The 20,762-nt window shown below is 40.8% G+C and overlaps 1 protein-coding gene across 1 annotated transcript; it reads left to right on the forward strand.

The window, feature by feature from the left end:
* The first annotated feature begins 19,324 nt into the window (after window positions 1-19,324).
* LOC101082216 (ferritin heavy chain-like) lies at window positions 19,325-20,143 on the forward strand. Its single transcript, XM_045051102.1, has one exon. It carries the CDS (start codon window positions 19,421-19,423, stop codon window positions 19,967-19,969), a length of 549 nt encoding a protein of 182 aa, XP_044907037.1. The 5' UTR covers window positions 19,325-19,420; the 3' UTR covers window positions 19,970-20,143.
* Window positions 20,144-20,762: the final 619 nt, after the last annotated feature.

Here is a 20,762-nt window from a genome sequence, read left to right on the forward strand (position 1 = left end):
TATGGGGCAAGCACCCTCATTTGGGTCTCTTGTCTTTTCCCAGACATTAGCCATCTCTCGCTTTAATCCTGAGTCTGCTCTTTTGCTGGCCAAAAGAGAACTTTAGACTTAGAGTTTACAACAGTGGGATTTGCCAAATGGACACCGATGACTTTTCCTACCTCAGTCAAGATGGTAAATATTCCTTAATACCAACTTAAACAGGGCACTGAAGGTCTATGCTCTGTCATTAAAGATATTCTTGAGACAGGAATCATTAAGCCCATAATCTCCCCTTTTAATAAATCTATCTGGCCAGTACTGAAGCCAACCACTAATGAAAGGGACTTCACCACTGACAACCAGAACCTCAGTGCTCAGGTGCCCCAAATAAGGCTCTAATTCCTAATATTATAAAACTGGTTGAGGACATATAATTGGTCCAAGGAGCATCCTTCATGGTCACTGACCTAGATATTATGTTCTATTCTGTTCTTACAATGGAGGAATCCCAGGCCCAATTTGCTTTCACTTTGGAAGGGACTCAATATACATTTATGAGATTCCCAATGGGATATTTAAACAGTCCTGCAGTTGTACATAACCTCTGCCACTGGGATTTAAATATCTTATAATTGGAAAGGTGCCATTTTGGCATTATATCGTTGACATGATGCTGAGGGGTCCCCTCTGAGGAAAAAATATGGGCAGATTTGCACACCCTCACACACTACTTAAATGAATGCAGCTGGGCAACTACCTCTCACAAGATCCAAGGCCCAGCCTCATCTGTCAAGTTTCTGGGCATCATCTGGTCCTCTAAAGGCCAAGAAATTCCCCACACAGTCAGACATCAATTAGTCACCATTAAGCCACTCACTACAGTGAGGCACAACACTAGGTCTTCTCATGCTCTGGGGGCAACACATCCCTCAGCTCTCACTAATTCTTCACCCTATACACACAACCACACCAAGCCCACCACCTACCACTGGCGTGAAGCCCACCAGTATGCTTTGGAAGTTGCCCAGCAGGCAGTCCAACAAGACTTACCTTTAGTGCCCTCTGGCTCCAAATTTGAAGTCAAGTCCTTGGCCATACCTGACTGACTCCTGAAGCCTCTGAATCAGACATGAGTCCATCTGGCTTCCTATGGGGTTTGGGACTAAGTGCTTACCCCTAGTGACAGCCCAATGTACTCCCCTTGAATGCCAGCTTTTGGCATCCTATCGGGCTCTTTTAGAAGCTGAGACCCTAACCAGCACCCCCCCCCCTACTGTTCTGCATACAAGTTCCTATAATGCCCCAGGATAGAGATGTCTCCCAGCAGAAGATCAGCACAGCCACTGATGTCTCCTTTGTGAAACAGAAATTGTACCTTCAGGAAAGGGTTAAACCAAACCTCAAAGGCCATCCCAAATTACAGGAGGATGTGGATTCCCCCATGCTGAGCCACTGACTTGAGAGCCTTGAGGAAATAACAGTGGCATCCCTGCTTCTTCCTCCTCTGGCTACTTGGGGAGCTCCTTGGGACTAACTATCTGAGATGGACAAGGAGTTGGTGTTCTTCATTGATGGCAGCACCACCACTGCACACAGAGCAGCTCATTGGAGAGCCACAGAATTCCACCTTGCCTCAGATACCTCTCTAGTCAGGAAGGGCACTCCCAGCTCAGCCCAAATGGCAGAACTTGTAGCTGTTCACCTAGCCCTTAAGGACACCATAAGGACACCAAATGGAGTCTTTTACAGATCCACATTATCAAATATTTCTGCACTGTGGCTAATGGTCTTGTGGTTTGGTCTGGCCAATAGCTAAGGGACAATTTTCTCATACATTCCATCTAGGGTGCCCAGATATGGAATGAATTAGCAGTGTCTCTGATTCCTATCACTGTTATTTGCATTTCTGCACAACTAACCACTCTACACTAGAAGCCATTTTCAACAATATCATAGACTCCCTCACTAAATCCTCCACAATCTGCCCAGTACGTACACCTTAGGGTACTGACCCTTCCCACAGCTCACAAAATGGGCCCACATAACCTTGGGTAACAGGGAATTCATGCTTTAATAACGGGCTCACATGTGGGGATTCCTCCTCTCCTGAGTAGCAGCTAAGGCTTTGACAGATGAGTACATTCCCTGCTCCCAAACCAAATAATGGAGGCTATCTATATGGGGACATAACCCCTGGATAGACAAACTATACTCCCTCTGGCAGACTGATTTCATCTGCCCACTGCTCCCTTCTCCTGAGGCTTCCAGATAGGTCATCACAATCATCAATACTTACATGGGACTCCTCTTGGTGACTCCTATGTGGAATCCCTCCTTCCTTACTAAATTTATTCTTGTTCCCTTCTGATTGCCAGATATATTGACTCTGATCAGAGTCCCCATTTTATCTCCCCAGAGGCTTCACAGTGGGCTCTCCAAATAATATTCTTTGGAACTTCCATCTACGTTACCAGCCCCAGGTCCCTAGCTTCATTGAGTATCCTAACAGCCTTCTTAAAGAGATTCTACTTAAATTACTTTCAAGTAAGTAGTCCTCTAAATGGATCAAACTCTTGCCCCGTCTTGCTTAATTAAGGTCCTCATCTTGCTTAATTCTGACCTCTGGGCCTTCATACCCCACATACCAATTATTATACACCCTAAAAAATTCCACATATGGTCACCTCTGGCAATCCTCAGACTTTTGCATTCCAAGACAATGTTCTTTTTATTTTGTCCTCTGACTCTACTACCCCTTCCACTATGATTTTTCTTTTTAAATTTTTTAAATGTTTATTTATTTTTGAAGGAGACACAGAGCGTGAGCAGTGGAGGGGCAGAGAGAGAGAGGGAGACACAGAATGTGAAGCAGGCTCCAGGCTCTGAGCTGTCAGCACAGAGCCTGATGTGGGGCTTGAACTCATGGACTGTGAGATCATGACCTGAGCTGAAGTTGGACGCTTAACTGATTAAGCCACCCAGGTACCCCCCCCCCCCCGTTTTGATTTTTCAATCATCTCACCATCTGCTTCATGCTGGTGAAGTCCAATAAGATTCCCTTATCATTGAATGTCCTCCAGGACAAAAGCCCACCAAGTTAGTGCATGATTATTTCTCGGGAAACCCTGGCAATAGTGAGGACGTTCCAAAAGGGGCCACCTCCATGCTGGCCACTTTCAATGAATATAGTGGTTGTAAGGGCTGGCTAATGAAACTCAATCTCCCTACTAATTTATATATAGTATAAATGATCACCCTGGAACCACCCAGTGACAGAGTTTGGGTGTATGAAAGAGGGAAACTCTCCATTTGGTAGACATAAACCGTATTTGGAGAGAAAGCTGTAAGTCATTGCCTTATCCCATACTAGATAAGGTAACCAGTACTTTCTCACCAAGAATAACCATACTCAACCATTAATATACAAATAGCTCATCCAGAAGGAATAGGACCCAACCTCATGTTCTATATGGCTATACCCATTCTTACTGCTTTGTATGGCTGGGTGATAGGGTTACTTGGTAGACCTCACAGACCTAATAAGCACAGACAGATACAATGCTGGAATAATACCACTCCAGCCCACAACTGCACCACCAGAAAAGTAGGAAACCTGTCAGAAGGGCTCAGGCTGGCATGCCACAGAGACTGGGTAGCAAAGGGATTGAATCCCTTTATGGGCAATGAGTACTCTGAAAGCAATGTCTAAATGACACTCACACCCCAATTTCTGTACATCAAATATTGCTACAAGCTACGGGCCCTGACTGCCTATACATAAAACCCATCTGGTTACAGGGACTGTGCTTCCATGATTTGTCCATTGTCCTCAGGAGTGGAGCCCAGGAAGGCCTAAAGAGCATCCATAAGATCTCTCTTAATCTGAGATATATATGTGCCCAGAATCCTTATTTTCTTGGGATGAGCTTTTTGAATGAAAGGGCAGTCACCTATTCCATTGCTAAATGTGCCCCTTATGACCCAGGAATGCTATCAACAATGTGTTCCATTAGCTGCAGGTATCAGATATGCAGCTTAGTCCTCAGGGAAGCCTCTAATCTATATCAGTTAGCCTACTCCCAGCCCATGACCAATCCTCCACCTGGATAGTCACACGGGAGGGTCACCCCCCTCTGCATGGTCACCACTCCAGAGGACCTCACCTGTGAATGAGACAGACTTGTTGCTGGAGAGAACATCATCTCAGACGATATCACTCCAGCCCAAGAGTTTGCCACGGGAAATGCCTATGCCTCCTATACCAGAGACAACAATCCAGGGATATATCACCATTTTGAAGACTTAGCTACTCACCCCAAAGGCCTCAGCCTCCAGTTTATAATGAACTTATTGGCAGAACATGCAATGTGGACTAATATTTTCTGGGAACAATGGACTAAACGTCCCTGATGGAACAGGAGGATGACTCACTGCAATAGTATTTTGCAGAATTTTCCAGGTGATTGTTGATTGATTCTACCCTATACCAAGAGGCCTGCCAGACCATGAGGATGTTCCTTGCTGACTGCAGGGCAGCACTGTACCAGATTTCCCCACTATGGCAGGCAAAAATATACCCTCAGAACCATACAGCTCTCCTGTCTACAAATACTGCAATTTGTTAATATCCTCACCACTAATTCTGATGCCTCAGCCTCACAGAGTAGATTGTAGTGTCAGTGTTTGGCAGGATTTTTAATTGTAATGCAAGTGCCTGACACTGAGCTTTTGACTGCAGAAGCAGCCACATCAAACTTATCTTGAATAACCACAATGCCAGCTATAAGACTAGATAAAGAGCCAGGCTGCCCCACCCTAAAGTTTGTTTAGGTTTAGGCAACTGATCATTTGAATATGTGTTTTTCTTTTCTCACATTTTAATTCCCATTATTATGTTGTAAATTCACCAACAGGGGCACCTGGGTGGCTCGGTAGGTTGAGCATCATCTTCATTTCGGCTCAGGTCATGATCCTAGGGTCAAGGGATCGAGCTCTGTGTTGGGCTCCATATTGAGTGTGTAGCCTGCTTAAGATCATCTCTCTCTCCCCCTCTCCCTTTCTCCTTCTGCCCCTCTCCCCAGCTTGTGTACTGTCTCTAAAAAATAATAAATAAAAGAAATTTACCAATAAATAATGAATCCATGAAACCCTAGACCACAATATAGTAGGACCCGAGGCCTGCATGCCTTCTTTCTTTTTGTACCCACAACCTCACTGCATGGCCCCAAGCATGCCATGTACCCTCACATACCCTCTAGGACTTGTGAATAATAAACATTTTTTCCCCAAATTTCCCTGATAGTTGTTGCTGAGGTGCATTTGCAATCCTAAGAACCACAAGGGGCCAGCCCATCCACAATACTGGCTCTGAATGGGGAAATGTCTGTGGGGACTCATCACACATACATGGGTCCAGGTGAGTGCCCTAGGCACTTCTAGCCAATAGCATCACTACTGATAGGCTGAGACTGACCCAAAACAATAGGGCAGCCCCCATTACCAAGACTTCTGCTATTCACTTTCCTGGTGTGGCAGCTCTTCCACATTCCTCTTTGGGTGAAACTGGTCATTTGATAAGCAGTAAGTGGTCACTGGGCCACTGCCAATCTAGAACTTTCCCCAAGAAAGTTACAGTCTCTGGCCACATGTGACAGAGGAATCATTTGAGCTCCTTCCAGAATAAAAAATACAACTGGCATCTTGGATATTTAAACCACACATGCTCAATCATAAAATAACTGTCAGGAGAGTGAGGACCAATGATAATCCCAATTGCTCTGTGTTAGTTTCTACATGAAATGGATGTGAGTCTGTTGTTAGCCACTAAATGCAGAACACAGACCCTAAAAATTATCTGACATACTACCCCACCCCTTAGCCCCAGATTAAAAAATTGGGTGTGAAGAATTATGGTCAATTTGAGAAGTGTTGGTTTAGTTAAGTCACATAGGTACATATAACCAGTAAATGATTATTTAGGACTTATGTGTACCAAACTATTGAGAGATGGAATAGAGAGATGATCTTAAGACCTCACAAAACACAGTCTAGTTGAAAATAAGCATACACAAATATCACAGTTATCTGGAGTACTGACCAAGGGCAATATAGCTTGGGAGAGAGGTGATAACTCCCTAGAAAACATTTTAATGCCATGAGGAAAGGCAATCTAAGTATCTGTTCTACTCCTAGGATGAAACATTCATTAGGCTCAATGAAAAAGTATGAGAGCCCACAACCTTATAAGGAAATGTCACCTACAAATCATACCAGTGATTGTATGTGGTTGTATGTGATTGTAAAACAAGAATAACCCAGATAAAGGGCTGGGAAAATGGCAGAGTAGGAGGGCCCTAAGCTCGCCTCATCCCACAGATACCACTAGATATCACTCACATCAGCATATAGCCCAGGAAATGACCTGAAGACTGGCAGAACTCCACAACTAAAGGTAGAGAAGAAGCCACATCAAAGAAGGAAGGAGGGGGCTAGGACATGGTTTGGAAGTGAGATGGACCATGGCCATCCATAGTGGGGAAGGAGCTAGTAGCACAGAGAAGGGCAAAAAACAGACTGTCACACCAAGGAGCCCTCACAGGGAAAACAAATCCCCATAAAATTTGGCTTTTTAAAATGAAAGGGGCTGAATTTTGTGAGTTCTTACAACCAGCAGGACTTAAAGTCTGGAATTTTAAAAATGTGCAGCCTCAGCTCTGGGAGAGCCCAGAGAGTCTTAGGAGGCAAAGTTCCTACCCTTTAAGGGACAGCAGGAAAAGCAGCCTGTGCAGATATTGTTTAGAACTAGCAGTTTGAAAAACAGGGGCAGATGGGAGGAAGAATGATTTACTAATCTCAAAGCATGTCCCAGAGAGGCAGGGATCACGAGGAGATCCCTCCAGGAACAAAGGAGATGGCAGATCCCCTGCCCCCCAGGATAAATATATGGCCATTTGCCAGAAGCAGAGCTGCACCAACACTCACTACTTAACTTGCTTACACCAAGCCCTGCCTCCCACACTTCAGCACATCCACCCTTCCCAGTTATGCTTGCCTCAGGCCCAGCACAGCAGGTTCACTTCCTTAGAAGATGGACACAAATCCTACCAATACTTTATCTCCCAAATGCACCTTTTGCTGGACCTCAGTTCCAACAGCAGCAATGGTGGCAGCGGCAGGTCTCATTTCACAAGCAGACCAGCACACACCTTGTTAAAACATGCCCCACCTGGTCAGCGACCAAACACTACCCAGAACAGGCAAAGAGAGCCTCGCAGACAACTGGACTGAAGGAAAAAGAGGCCAGGACACAAGAACAGAGACCACACAGCACAGAATGAAGACACTTCGTGAAGCACCAAGTCCTGGGGAACAGGGGACACTGCATGGCAGGGCACTACAGGACCTCCTCGTCACAGGGCCATTACTGTCAAGAGCAGGAGAAGTAGCTGACTTTCCTAACAGAGAAACAGGCACAGAGAGACAAAATGAGGAGACAGAAATATATCAAAAATGAAAGAAAAGGCCCAAATCACAGCAAGAGCTGTAAGTAAAACAGATATAAGTAATATGCCTGATAGAGAAATCAACATAAAGATCATAAGGATACACACTGGACTTAAGAAAAGAGTGGAGGACATTGGTGAGACTCTTGACAAAGAGACAAAAAAAAGAACTAATCAGAGATGAAGAACGCAATAAATGAAATTAAAAATACACTGAATGGAATAAATAGCAAGCCAGAGGAAGCAGAGGAATGAATTAGTGACCTGGAAGACAGAGTAATGGAAAGTAATCAAGCAGAACAAATTAGAGGAAAAAATTATGCAACTTGAGAATAGTCTTAGGGAACCCAGTGACTCCATCAGGCATAATAACATTAGTATTACAGGGATGCCAGATATGAGAGAGAAAGGGGGACAGAAAATTCATCTGAAGGAAAAATAGCTCAAACTTCTCTATCCTGGGGAAGAAAAGAGAAATCCAGATCCAGGAGGAACAGAGACCCCCAACAAAATCAACCCAAGGAGGTCCACATCAACACACACTACAATTAAAATGTCAAAAAGTAATTATAAAGAAATAAATTTTAAACCAGCAAGAGAAAAGAAGACAGTTACATACAAGGGTATTGGTGAATTTTTCAGCAGAAACTGTAGCCCAGAAGGGAGCGGCATGATATATTCAACATGCTGAAAGGGAAACATCTGCTGCCAAGAATACTCTATCCAGCAAGACTATCATTCGCAATAGAAGGAGAGAGAAAGAGTTTCTCAAACAAATACTAAAGGAGTTCATGACTACTAAACCAGCTCTATAAGAAATATTAAAGGCGATTCTTTGAGTGGAAACACCATAAATGAGAGTATGAAATATATCTGTGAGAATCAGTCAAGGGATGCACAAAATAAAAGGATGTAAAATATGGTGACACAGGGGTGCCTTGGTGGCTCAGTCAGTTAAGCTTCGAACTCTTGATTTTGGCTCAGGTCATGATCTCATGGTTCATGAGATTGAGCTCTGCTTTGGGCTCTGTGCTGACAGCATGAAGCCTGCTTGGGACTCTCTCTATCCCTCTCTCTCTGCCCCTCCCTGTCTCTCTCTCTCTCTTCGCTCTCTCAAAATAAATAACTAAACACTAGAAAAATATATAACACCATATACTTAAATACTTAAAACGTGGGAAGGGTAAAAGTAAAGAATGGGGTCAAGTTTAAGCAACCATCAACTTAATATAGACTACTATACACAGAAGATGTTATATACAAACCTAATGGTAACCACGAATAAAAAACCAGTAATAGATAAGCAAAGGATAGGGAGAAAGGAATCTAAGGATATCACTAAAGAAAACCAGCAAACCATGAAAGAGAGCAAGAGAAAGATCCGAGAAAATCTACTGAAATAATGACAAAACAAGTAACAAAATGGCAATAAATACATATCAATAATTACTTTGAATGTAAGTTGGCTAAACACTCCAATCAAAAGACATAGAGTGACAGAATGGACAAAAACCAGACCCATCCATATGCTGCTGACAAGAGACTCATTTCAGACCTAAAGGCACCTGCAGATTGAAAGTGAAGGGATGGAAAAAACATTTAGTATGCATAGGCCTATCAAAAGCAAGCTGGCTGGCACAAAAACAGATCAATGCAACAGAACAGAGAACACAGAAATGGACCCATAAACATATGGCCAACTAATCTTTGACAAAACAGGAAAGAATATCCAATGGAATAAAGATGGTCTCTTCAGCAAATGGTGCTGGGAAAACTGGACAGCGACATGCAGAAAAATGAACCTGGACCACTTTCTTACACCATACACAAAAATAAATTCAAAATGGATGAAAGACCTAAATGTAAGACAGAAAGCCATCAAAATCCTCAAGGAGAAAGCAGGCAAAAACCTCTCTGACCTTGGCCACAGCAACTTCTTACTCAACACGTCTCCGGAGGCAAGGGAAACAAAAGCAAAAATGAACTACTGGGACCTCATCAAAATAAAAACCTTCTGCACAGTGAAGGAAACAATCAGCAAAACCAAAAGACAACTGACAGAATGGGAGAAGATATCTGCAAATGACATATCAGATAAAGGTTTAGCATCCAAAATCTATAAAGAACTTATCAAACTCAACACCCAAAAAACAAATAATCCAGTAAAGAAATGGGCAAAAGACATGAATAGGCACTTCTCCAAAGAGGACATCCAGATGTTCAAGTGACACATGAAAAGATGCTCAACATCACTCATCATTAGGGGAATACAAATCAAAACCACAATGAGCTACCACCTCACACCTGTCAGAGTGGCTAACATGAACAACTCAGGCCACAATAGATGTTGGTAAGGATGTGGAGAAAAAGGATCTTTTTTGCACTGCTGGGAGGAATGCAAACTAGTGCAGCCACTCTGGAAAACAGAATGGAGGTCCCTCAAAAAATTAAAAATAGAACTACCCTACAACCCAGCAATTGCACTACTAGGTATTTATCCAAGGGATACAGGTATGCTGTTTTGAAGGGGCACATGCACCCCAATGTTTAATAGCAGCACTATCAACAGTAGCCAAAGTATGGAAAGGGCCCAAATGTCCATTGATGGATGAATGGATAAAGAAGATGTGGTATATATATATATATATATATATATATATATATATATATATATATACACACAATGGAGTATTACTCGGCAATCGAAAAGAATGAAATCTTGCCATTTGCAACTACGTGGATGGAACTAGAGGGTATTATGCTAAGCGAAATTAGTCAGTCAGAGAAAGACAAATATCATGACTTCACTTATATGAGGACTTTAAGATACAAAACAGATGAACCTAAGGGAAGGGAAGCAAAAATAATATAAAAACAGGGAGGGGGACAAAACATAAGGGACTCTTAAATATGGAGAATAGAGGGTTACTGGAGGGGTTGTGGGAGGGGGGCTGGGTTAAATGGGTAAGGGGCATTAAGAAATTTACTCCTGAAATCATTGTTGCACTATATGCTAACTTGGATGTAAATTTAAAAAAATAAATTAAATTAAATGATAAAAAAATGAAAAAAGCAAGCTGAGGTATCAATACTTATATTGGACAAAATATATTTTAAAACAAAGACAGTCACAAGAGACAAATAAGGATACTATATAATAATAAAAGGGACAATCCAACAAGAAGATACAATATAAATGGTATGCAGACAGCATGGGAACACCCAAATACATAAATAAGGTAATAACAAACATAAAGGAATTAATTGATAGTAATACAATAATAGTAGGGGACTTTAACACCCAACTTACATCAATGGACAGATCACCCAAACAGAAAAATCAACAAAGAAACAGTGGCTTTGGATGACACTCTGGACCACATAGATTCACAATATTCTATCCTAAAACAGCAACACACACACACACACACACACACACACACACACACACACACTCTTCAAGTGCACATGGAACATTCTCTAGAATAGATCACACAGTAGGCCACAAAAATCTCAACAAATTCCAAAAGATCAAAGCCATAGCAGGCATCCTGTCTGACCACAATGCTATGAAACTAGAAATCAACAAGAAAAAATCTGGAAAGATCACAAATACAGGGAAATTAAATAATATGATACTAAACAATGAATGGATCAACCAAGAAATCAAAGAAGAAATCCAAAAGTACATGGAAACAAATAGAAATGAAAATACAATGGTCCAAAATTTCTGAGATACAGCAAAAGTGGTCCTAAGAGGGAAGTTTATAGCGACATAAATCAAGAAGCAAGAAAAATCTCAAATAACCTCAGTTTACACCTAAATGGAGCTAGAAAAGGAACAAACAAAACCCAAACAAAACAAAACTAGTAGAAGGAAGGAAATAATAAAGATTAGAGCAGAAAAAAATATCTAGAAACCAACAACAACAACAACAAAAGGAATAAAATAGATCAATGAAACCAGGAGCTAATCCTTTGGGAAAAAAAAAAATCAACAAAATTGATAAACCTCTAGTCAGACTAATCAGAGAAAGAGAGAGAGAGAGAGAGGACTCACATAAATAAAATCACAAATTAGAGGAGAGATAACAATAAACATCACAGTTATACAAACAATTAGGAGAGAATATTATAAACAATTATATGCCAACAAACTGGACAAACTAGAAGAAACGGATAAATACCGAGAAATATATAACCTAGCAAGGAAATTAAAGAAGTAATAAAAAAAAAACTCAAAAAACGAAAGTCCAGGACTAGATGGCTTCACAGGTGAATTATACCAAACATTTAAAGAAGAGTTAATATGTATTCTTCTCAAACTATTCCAAAAAATGGAGGAGGAAGAAAAACTTCCAAATTCATTCTATGGGGCCAGCATTACCCTGATATTAAAACTGGATAAAGACACCACAAAAAAAGAGATTACAGACCAACAACTCTCATATAGATGCAAAAATTCTCAACAAAATATTAGCAAACTGAATCCAACAATACATTAAAAAAATCGTTCACCACAATCAAGTAGGCTTTATTCCTGGGATTCAAGGTTCGTTCAACACTCCCAAATCAATCAATGTGATAAATCACATAAAAATGCATAAAAAAAATCATATGATCATTTCAATAGATGCGGAAAAAGGATTTGACAAAGTACAATAACAATTCATGATTAAAAACCCTCAACAAAGTAGGTTTAGAGAGAACGTATCTCCACATATTAAAGGCCTTGTATGAAAAACGTACAATTAACATCATACTCAATGGGGAAAAACTGAGAGCATTTCCCCTAAGGTCAAAAACAAGATGAGGATGTCCACTCCCATCACTTTTATTCAACAAAGTACTGGAAGTCCTAGCCATAGCAATCAGTCAACAACAAGACTTAAAAGGCATCCAAACTGGTAAGGAAGAACTGAAATTTTTAGTATTTCCAGATGACATGATACTATATATATAGAAAACCCTAGAGACTCCACCAAAAAGTACTAGAACTGATAAAGGAATTCAGTAAAATTTCAGAATACAAAAATCAATACGGAAATCTGTTGCATTTCTATATACTAATAATGAAGCAGCAGAAAGAGAAATCATAAAACACAATCCCATTTGCAATGTACCAAAATGATGAAGTACCTAGGAATAAATTAATCAAAGAGGCGAAAGACCTGTACTCTAAAAACTATAAAACATTGATAAAAGAAATTGAAGACAACACAGAAATGGAAAGACATTCCATGCTCATTGGTTGGAAGAAAAAATATTGTTAAAATGTCTATACTACTTAAAGCAATGAATAGATTTAATGCAATCCCTATCAAGATACCAACAGCATTTTTCACAGAGCTCAAACAATCCTACAGTTTTATGGAACCACAAAAGACCTGAAATAGCCAAAGCAATCTTGAAAAAGAAAAACAAAACTAGAGGTATTACAGTTCCAGATTTCAAGTTATCCTACAAACCTGGAGAATAAAAACAGTATGGTACTGGCACAAAAACAGACGTAGATCATTGGAACAGGATAGAAAACCCAGAAATTATATGATCAATTGATCTTCAACAAATGAGCAGAATATGCAACAGGAAAATAGTTTCTTCAACAAATGGTGCTGGGTAAAGTGGACAGCTAAATGCAAAAGAATGAAACTGGACCACTTTCTTACACCATACACAAAAATAAATTCACAATAGATTAAAGACCTAAATGTGAGACCTGAAACCATCAATATCCGAGAAAACAGCACAGTCATTTCTCTGACATTGGCTACAGCAACATTTTTCAAGATACGCTTTCTGAGGCAAGGGAAACAAAGCCAAAAATAAACTATTGGGACTTCATAAAAATAAAAAACTCCTGCACAGTGAAGAAAATAATCAACAAAGCTAAAAGGCAACCTACTCAATGAGAGAAGATATTTTGCAAATGACTTATCCAATAAGAGGTTACTATCCAAAATATATAAAGAACTGATACAACTCAACATCCAAAAAACAAATAAGCCAATTAAAAAATGGGCAGAAGACATGAATAGATATTTCTCCAAAGAAGACATCCAGATGGCCAACACACACATCGAAAGATGCTGAACATCACTTATCATCAAGGAAATGCAAATCAAAACCACATTGAGTTATCACCTCACACGTGTCAGAATGGCTAAAATCAAAAACACAAGAAACAACAAATATTGGTGAGGAATTGGAGATAAAGGAACCTTCTTCAGCTGTTGGTGGGAATTCAAACTGGTGCAACTACTGTGGAAAACAGTATAGATGTTCCTCAAGAAGTTAAAAATTGAACTACCCTACAATCCATTAATCACACAACTGGGTATTTACACAAAAAATACAGAAACACTAAATCAAAGAGATACATGCACTCCTATATTTTTTGCAGCATTATTTACAATAGTCAAATTATGGAAGCAGCCCAAGTGTCCACTGATTGATGAATAGATAAAAAAGATGTGCACACACACACACACACAATGGAATATTATTCAGCATTAAAAAAGAATGGAATCCTGCCATTTGCAACACTATAGATGGACCTAGAGAGTATAATGCTAAGCAAAATAAGTCAGAGAAAGACAAATATATGATCTTACTCATATGTGGAATTTAAAAAACAAACAAGCAAATGAAAAAAAAGAAAAAGAATGAAAGAGGAAAATCAAGAAAGAGACTCTCAATTATAGAAAATGAACTGGTGGTCACCACAGGGGAGGTGAGTGGGGGGATGGGTGAAATAGGTGAAGGGGATTAAGGAGTGCACTTGTCATGATGAGCGCTGGGTGGTGTATGGAATTGTTGAATCACTGTAGTGCATACCTGAAACTTGTAAGCACTGTATGTTAAATATACTAGAATTAAAATACAAACTTAATTAAAAAATAAAATGAAAACAATTTTAAAAAAGAACCCCAACAAAGGGGTTTAGCCCACATAACCTAAACTTCCCTCATCCCACCCATGGCCAAAGGCTTGGCAGCCCCCTCTGAGGAGCCCCCTTCATTCTCAAACTAGAGCCCTTCATGAGTTTTAAAAACTTACACTCATTTTCTAGTAGAAACTGAGCAAAGAGAGACTATTCTATGTGGCTGAACAGGAGAGACCTGCCTTGCTGAAGGTTAGGACAGTCCCAAGAAAGCTGGGGCAGGGGGCGTGTGGTGTTCCTGCGCTACTCTATGGAATCACAGCAGCTTTTCCCTGCCTGTGTCTGTACCTGTCTGTTCTCACATTACTTACGCTGGGAGAGGCCTCACGGAAGTCTATGGCCCAGTGCCCTGTTTATACCCCATTTATGAAAGGGGTGGCTCAGGTCACTAAGGGTACAGTTGAAACTCAGATCTGGTTCTAATCCAGCTTCCATGTCATCTTGGGCAAGTAATTTATAATCTAGGTTTCAGTTTCCTCATGCTGGAAAATCATAAAGAAACAATTCCCACCTCACAGAATTGTGAGGATTAGTGATAATGCAGGAAATAAACTAGTCTGGTAAGGACTCATCACATCTTCCATTTATTATCTGGTCATAGCAGCAGGACTGACACTCTGGTCATCTTTATTAACCAGTGCTCACTGGGGCCAGGCTCCTGAGCCCTGGGCTTCATGGAGGCCACTGCCAGGCAACTCTGCCCAAAGTTATTTCATGCCTGTATTTGGGAGTTGAAGCCCTTTTCTATTTCCCACAGATATCTCCAACAGGTTGTTCCAGGGTTTTCTAAGACCAGTTTTGTCGCTCCTTTCCCTCTATACTCTTTTCCAAAAATGGCAAATTGCTCAGGGAATTATGTGCTAAGTGCCTGGCATGCTGTATGATGTAGGGGACACAGATACATGACTCACTCTAGTTCTATGGACCTCACAGTCCAGCAGGGAAGACTAAATGGGACTATCCCTTGAATGATCTTCTCAGTCCTACCTCCAGTTCTAGAATAGCATCCTCCTCTTTTGGAGAACTGCTCCACACAAACACACATTCTAGCTATGTGGTTCCAGTGGTGCCCCCTGTTCTTACATGACACACATCTCCCTCACCACACGTGACAGGCTCAAGGGTCAGCCAGTCACGGTACTTGCCTTTTGTGCCTTCTGTTGTTGGCTTATGGTCAGGCACCTAAGGACCAATCTGATTCTATTTCCCAGCATTGAAGGAGAAGAAAAAGCTTATTCCTTGCTCCTCATGTGTCCTTGGAGGATTTTTTTCCTTCCATTCTCCATGAGGAAAAAAGGGAGCAGGGCTGATATATATATCTGGTGAATTCAGCAGAAGAAATAGATCATGATGCTTTGGCTATCTACACTTTTCTTCTTTTGGATCTGCATTTCCACTGAGAGGAAACGCTGTAAGTCTACAGGGTCCAAATAGGTATAATCTATAGTTTATCCAGAACTTCCTATAAATGGGTAATTAGTTAGGGTAGGTTAACTGGTATAACAAGCATTCTGAGTCTCACTGGTTTAATACAGGAAATTTTTATTTTTTGTTCAAGATCAGTGCACCTTGGTGGTATAGGTGATATGGGGATATTCTCCTTCTGTCATTCAAAGACTAAGGAAGGGAATGCATATTAGAGCAGTTTTGAGACAAGGCAGACCACACAACAGAAGGGAAACCAAACAGAAGGACTCATTTACCTGGAGGAGAAACCCACTGTAGTCTCCCAGTGTCAGAAAAATGGCAAGCTTATATTAAAAAACCCTACATTTAAAAACACCATCAATGGGGAAAAACAAAGAGCTTTTCCTCTATGGTCAGGGATGTCCACTCTCATGATTGTTATTTAACACAATACTGGAAGTCCTAGCCTCAGCAATCAGACAATAAATAAAAAGAAATAAAAGGCATCTAATCAGCAAGGAAGAAGTCAAACTTTCACTATTTGCAGATTATATGATACTCTACATAAAAAGATGAAAAAACTCCACCAAAAATTAGTAGAACAGATATGCAAACTCTGTAAAGTCACAGGATACAAAATCAATGTACAGAAATCTGTTGCATTTCTATACACTAACAATGAAGCTGCAGAAAGAGAATTCAAGGAATCAATCCCATTTAAAACTGTACCCAAAATCCTAAGACACCTAGGAATAAACCTAACCAAAGAGGTAAAAGATCTGGGGCACCTGGGTGGCTCAGTCAGTTAAGCATCTAACTCTTGGTTTCAGCTCAGTTAAGCGTCTAACTCTTGGTTTCTGCTCAGGTCATGATCTCATGGTCCATGAGTTTGAGTCCCGCATTGGGCTCCATGCTGAGGGTGTGGAGCTTGCCTGGGATTCTGTCTCTTTCTCCCTCTCTCTCTCTAAATAACTAAACTTAAAAAAAAACAGGTAAAAGATCTGTACTCTTAAAACTATAAAACATTTATGAAAGAGATCGAAGATGACACAAAGAAATGGAAAGACATTCCATGCTCATGGATTGGAAGAACAAATACTGTTAAAATGTCTATACCACCCAAAGCAACCTACACATTTAATGCAATTCCTATCCAAATACCAATAGCATTTTTTGCAGAGCTTGAACAAACAACCCTAAAATTTGTATGGAACCACAAAAGACCTGGAATAGCCAAAGCAATCTTGAAAAAGCAAAGCAAAGCTGTAGGCATCATAATTCCAGACTTCAAGTTATATTAAAAGCTGTAGTGATCAAGACAGTATGGTACTGACACAAAAACAGACATATAGATTAATGAAAGAGAAAACCCAGAAATGGACCCACAACTATATGGTCAACTAATCTTTGAGAAAGCAGTAGAGAATATCCAATGGAAAAAAGACATTCTTGTCAACAAATGGTGTTGGGAAAACTAGACAGCAACATGTAGAAGAATGAAACTGGACCACTTTCTTACACCATACACAAAAATAAATCCAAAATGGATTAAACACCTAAATGTGAGACAGGAAACCATTAAAATCCTAGAGGAGAACACAGGCAGTAACCTCTTTGACATTACCCTTAGCAATTTCTTACTAGATGCATGTCCTGAGGCAAAGGAAACAAAAGCAAAAATAAACTATTGGGACTTCATCAAGATAAAAAGCTTTTGCATAGCAAAGGAAACAATCAACAAAATGAAAAGACAACCTACTCAATGGGAGAAGATATTTGCAAATGACTGATACAATAAAGTGTTAGTATCCAAAATATATAAAGAACTGATACAACTCAACATCCAAAAAATAAGCCAATTAAAAAATGGGCAGAAGACATGAATAGACATTTCTCCAAAGACATCCAGATGGCCAACAGACACATGGAAAGATGCTCAACATCACTAATCATTACTGAAATGCAAATCAAAACCACAATGAGATATCATTTCACATGTGTCAGAATGGCTAAAATTGAAAACACAAGAATTGGCAAGGATGTGAGAAAAAGGAACCTTCTTCAGCTGTTGGTGAAAATGCAAACTGGTGCAGCCACTCTGGAAAACAGTATGGAGTTTCCTCAAAAAGTTAAAAACAGAACTATCCTACAATCAGTCAAGTGCACTACTGGGTATTTATCTAAAGGGTACAAAAACACTGATTAAAAGGGTACATGCATCCTGATGTTATAGCATCATTATCAACAAGGGCCAAATTATGGAACCAACCCAAATGTCCATTGACTGATGAATGGATAAAGAAGATGTGGCATGTATGTATGTATATTTATACACACACACACACACACACACACACACACACACACACACACACACGATGGAATATTATTCAGCCATAAAAAGGAATGAAATCTTGCCATTTGCAACTACTTGGATGGAGCTAGAGTACATCATGCTAAGCAAAATCAGTCAGATAAAGACAAATACCATATGATCTCACTCATATGTGGAATTTAAGAAACAGATGAACATGGGGGAAAAAAGGAAAAAGAGGGACAAAGTATAGAGAACAGACTGAGGGTTACTAGAAGGGATGTGGGGGGATGGGCACTAGTGATGAGCACTGAGTGTTGTCGGTAAGCAATGAATCACTAAATTTTACACCTGAAAGTAATGTTACTCTGCATGTTAACTGGAATTTAAATAACTTGAAAAAGAAAAAGAAAAAAGAAAAATGGTAAGCTTTTGGCATTTGGGATAGCCCCTAGCCTACCTACAAGCAAGCCCCAAAGCATATATCCCAAAGACAGAATACCACTCCTTAATCGACACACTCTCCCCTCCCATTCGATAAGAAGCCTATTAATGAAAAGGACTTCACAACTGTAGGTTAGATCTATGTACTTACCTAGGCTAATCAAACAAACCCCTTATTACTAAATACAAATGCACAAAGTTTTAAGTATTCCAGGAAAGTGAAAATCATTATGAACTATACAATTTATATATATACATATATATATATGTATGTATATATATATATATATATATATATATATATATGCACACACATTTTAAACAGGAAAGAGAGAACTCTATCCAAAAATCCAAATTTTTGTTTTCAGAATTTTGAGGACAATGGGGTTTTAAAATGACAACAGGGTGCTATAAAAGGGAGTAATTAGAGAATAAGAGGCAGTCCTTGGAAAATAGAAATACCGTTGCAAAATTAAAACTTAATAGATGTTAGGTGCTCAACGCAAAGTCACCCTCCCCACCCAAACTCTGATGGAACCTGGAACACAGCGCTCATGCCCCGCCTGCCTTTCCCTCTTTGTACCACCACCCCCATGCCAGAAACATAACAGATCTCCCCCTCTACTAGTCCCCATCCTGCGTAACTGACCCCATTTCCAATATCAATCCAGAGCTGCTGTCTGAACCCAGCACCCACTCGAGAGCACCCTCCTTTCCACTCTGACAGCGCCCTGAATTGCCGACCTTTCCAATCTGACAGTGCCAACCCTGAAGACTCGCGGAAGACCTGCCACCACTATCTTCGCCTTGGTGCCAGTGCCGCCAGCCATGGCCACCGCGCCGTCCTCTCAAGTGCGCCAGAACTACCACCCTGAATGCGAGGCCGCCATCAACAGCCAGATCAACCTGGAGCTCTACGCCTCCTACGCGTACCTGTCCATGGCTTTCTATTTCGACCGCGCCGACGTGGCCCTGGAGAATTTCTCCAAGTTCTTCCTGCGCCGGTCCCACGAGGAGAGCCAGCATGCCGAGAAGCTGATGCAGCTGCAGAACCTGCGTGGGGGCCGCATCCGCCTGCGCGACATCATGAAGCCTGACCGCGACAACTGGGAGAGCGGCCTGAAGGCCATGGAGTGCGCCTTTCATCTGGGGAAGACCGTGAACCAGAGCCTGCTCGACCTGCACCAGCTGGCCACCGTCAAGAACGACGCCCACCTGTGCAGCTTCCTGGAGACCAACTACCTGCACGAGCAAGTCAAGTTCATCAAAGAGCTGGGGGGCTACATCACCAGCCTGTGCAAGATAGAGACCCTGGAAGATGGCTTGGCAGAGTACTTCTTTGACAAGCTCACCCTGGGCAACAGCGACAAGCACTGAGTTGGGACTGCCTTCCCATAGCCACAGGGTGCATGGTAACTTCCCCTGGTCACCATGCCGAGCATGCATTTTGCAGTATTGCACTTGCAAAACGTTCCAGTTTTTTTCTTCCAGTTTTGCCATAAATAAATGAAGTTATTTGGTTTCAATAAAGTTATTTGGTTCCTAAATAAAGGTTTATGGTTGATTCATGTGTGAAAACCCCTAACCTTTTAAGTTTTAAACCAGGTATCCAGGCCACATGTGGCACTGGCCGTACAAAATATCCACATAAGAGTTTTACTGCAATTTATCATCTTGCAGTAAAGCAACACGGTATCCCAAAATCCCCTCAACAGAAGGGTTGAAACATATAAAATACAAAATCATGAATGAAGCTCAAATTTGTGATACTGAATATGAGGTAGAATAAATACCCCTAAATGTTAAGCCAGTGAGTCTGGCTGCTTTGAAGAATGTGTAGGGGGTGGGGGAGAGTCAGTCCGGAGATATTTGTAGCTGGTCGGATGAGAGATACACTGGTGATTGAACAGGAGAGGAAGCTTAAGGTAAGGTGACTGAGACAAATTCTAGCTGCATCTGGATGACGCAAAAAGATTTGCTCACAGATCAGAAGTGACGAATGAGAAATGGGGGAAATTATCTAGGTTCTGCTATTTGTACTTGAACACCTGACTTGATGGTAATGCTATTTATTAATCTGAGGATGATTTCTGGGGAACATGAGGGGTGGGGAAGGCATGTCACGTAAAACCTGAGATGCCTATTAGATATGCAAGTGGAACTGCCATGC

This window comes from Felis catus, chromosome X, assembly GCF_018350175.1.
Source record: "Felis catus isolate Fca126 chromosome X, F.catus_Fca126_mat1.0, whole genome shotgun sequence".
In the NCBI taxonomy this organism is placed as follows: domain Eukaryota; kingdom Metazoa; phylum Chordata; class Mammalia; order Carnivora; family Felidae; genus Felis; species Felis catus.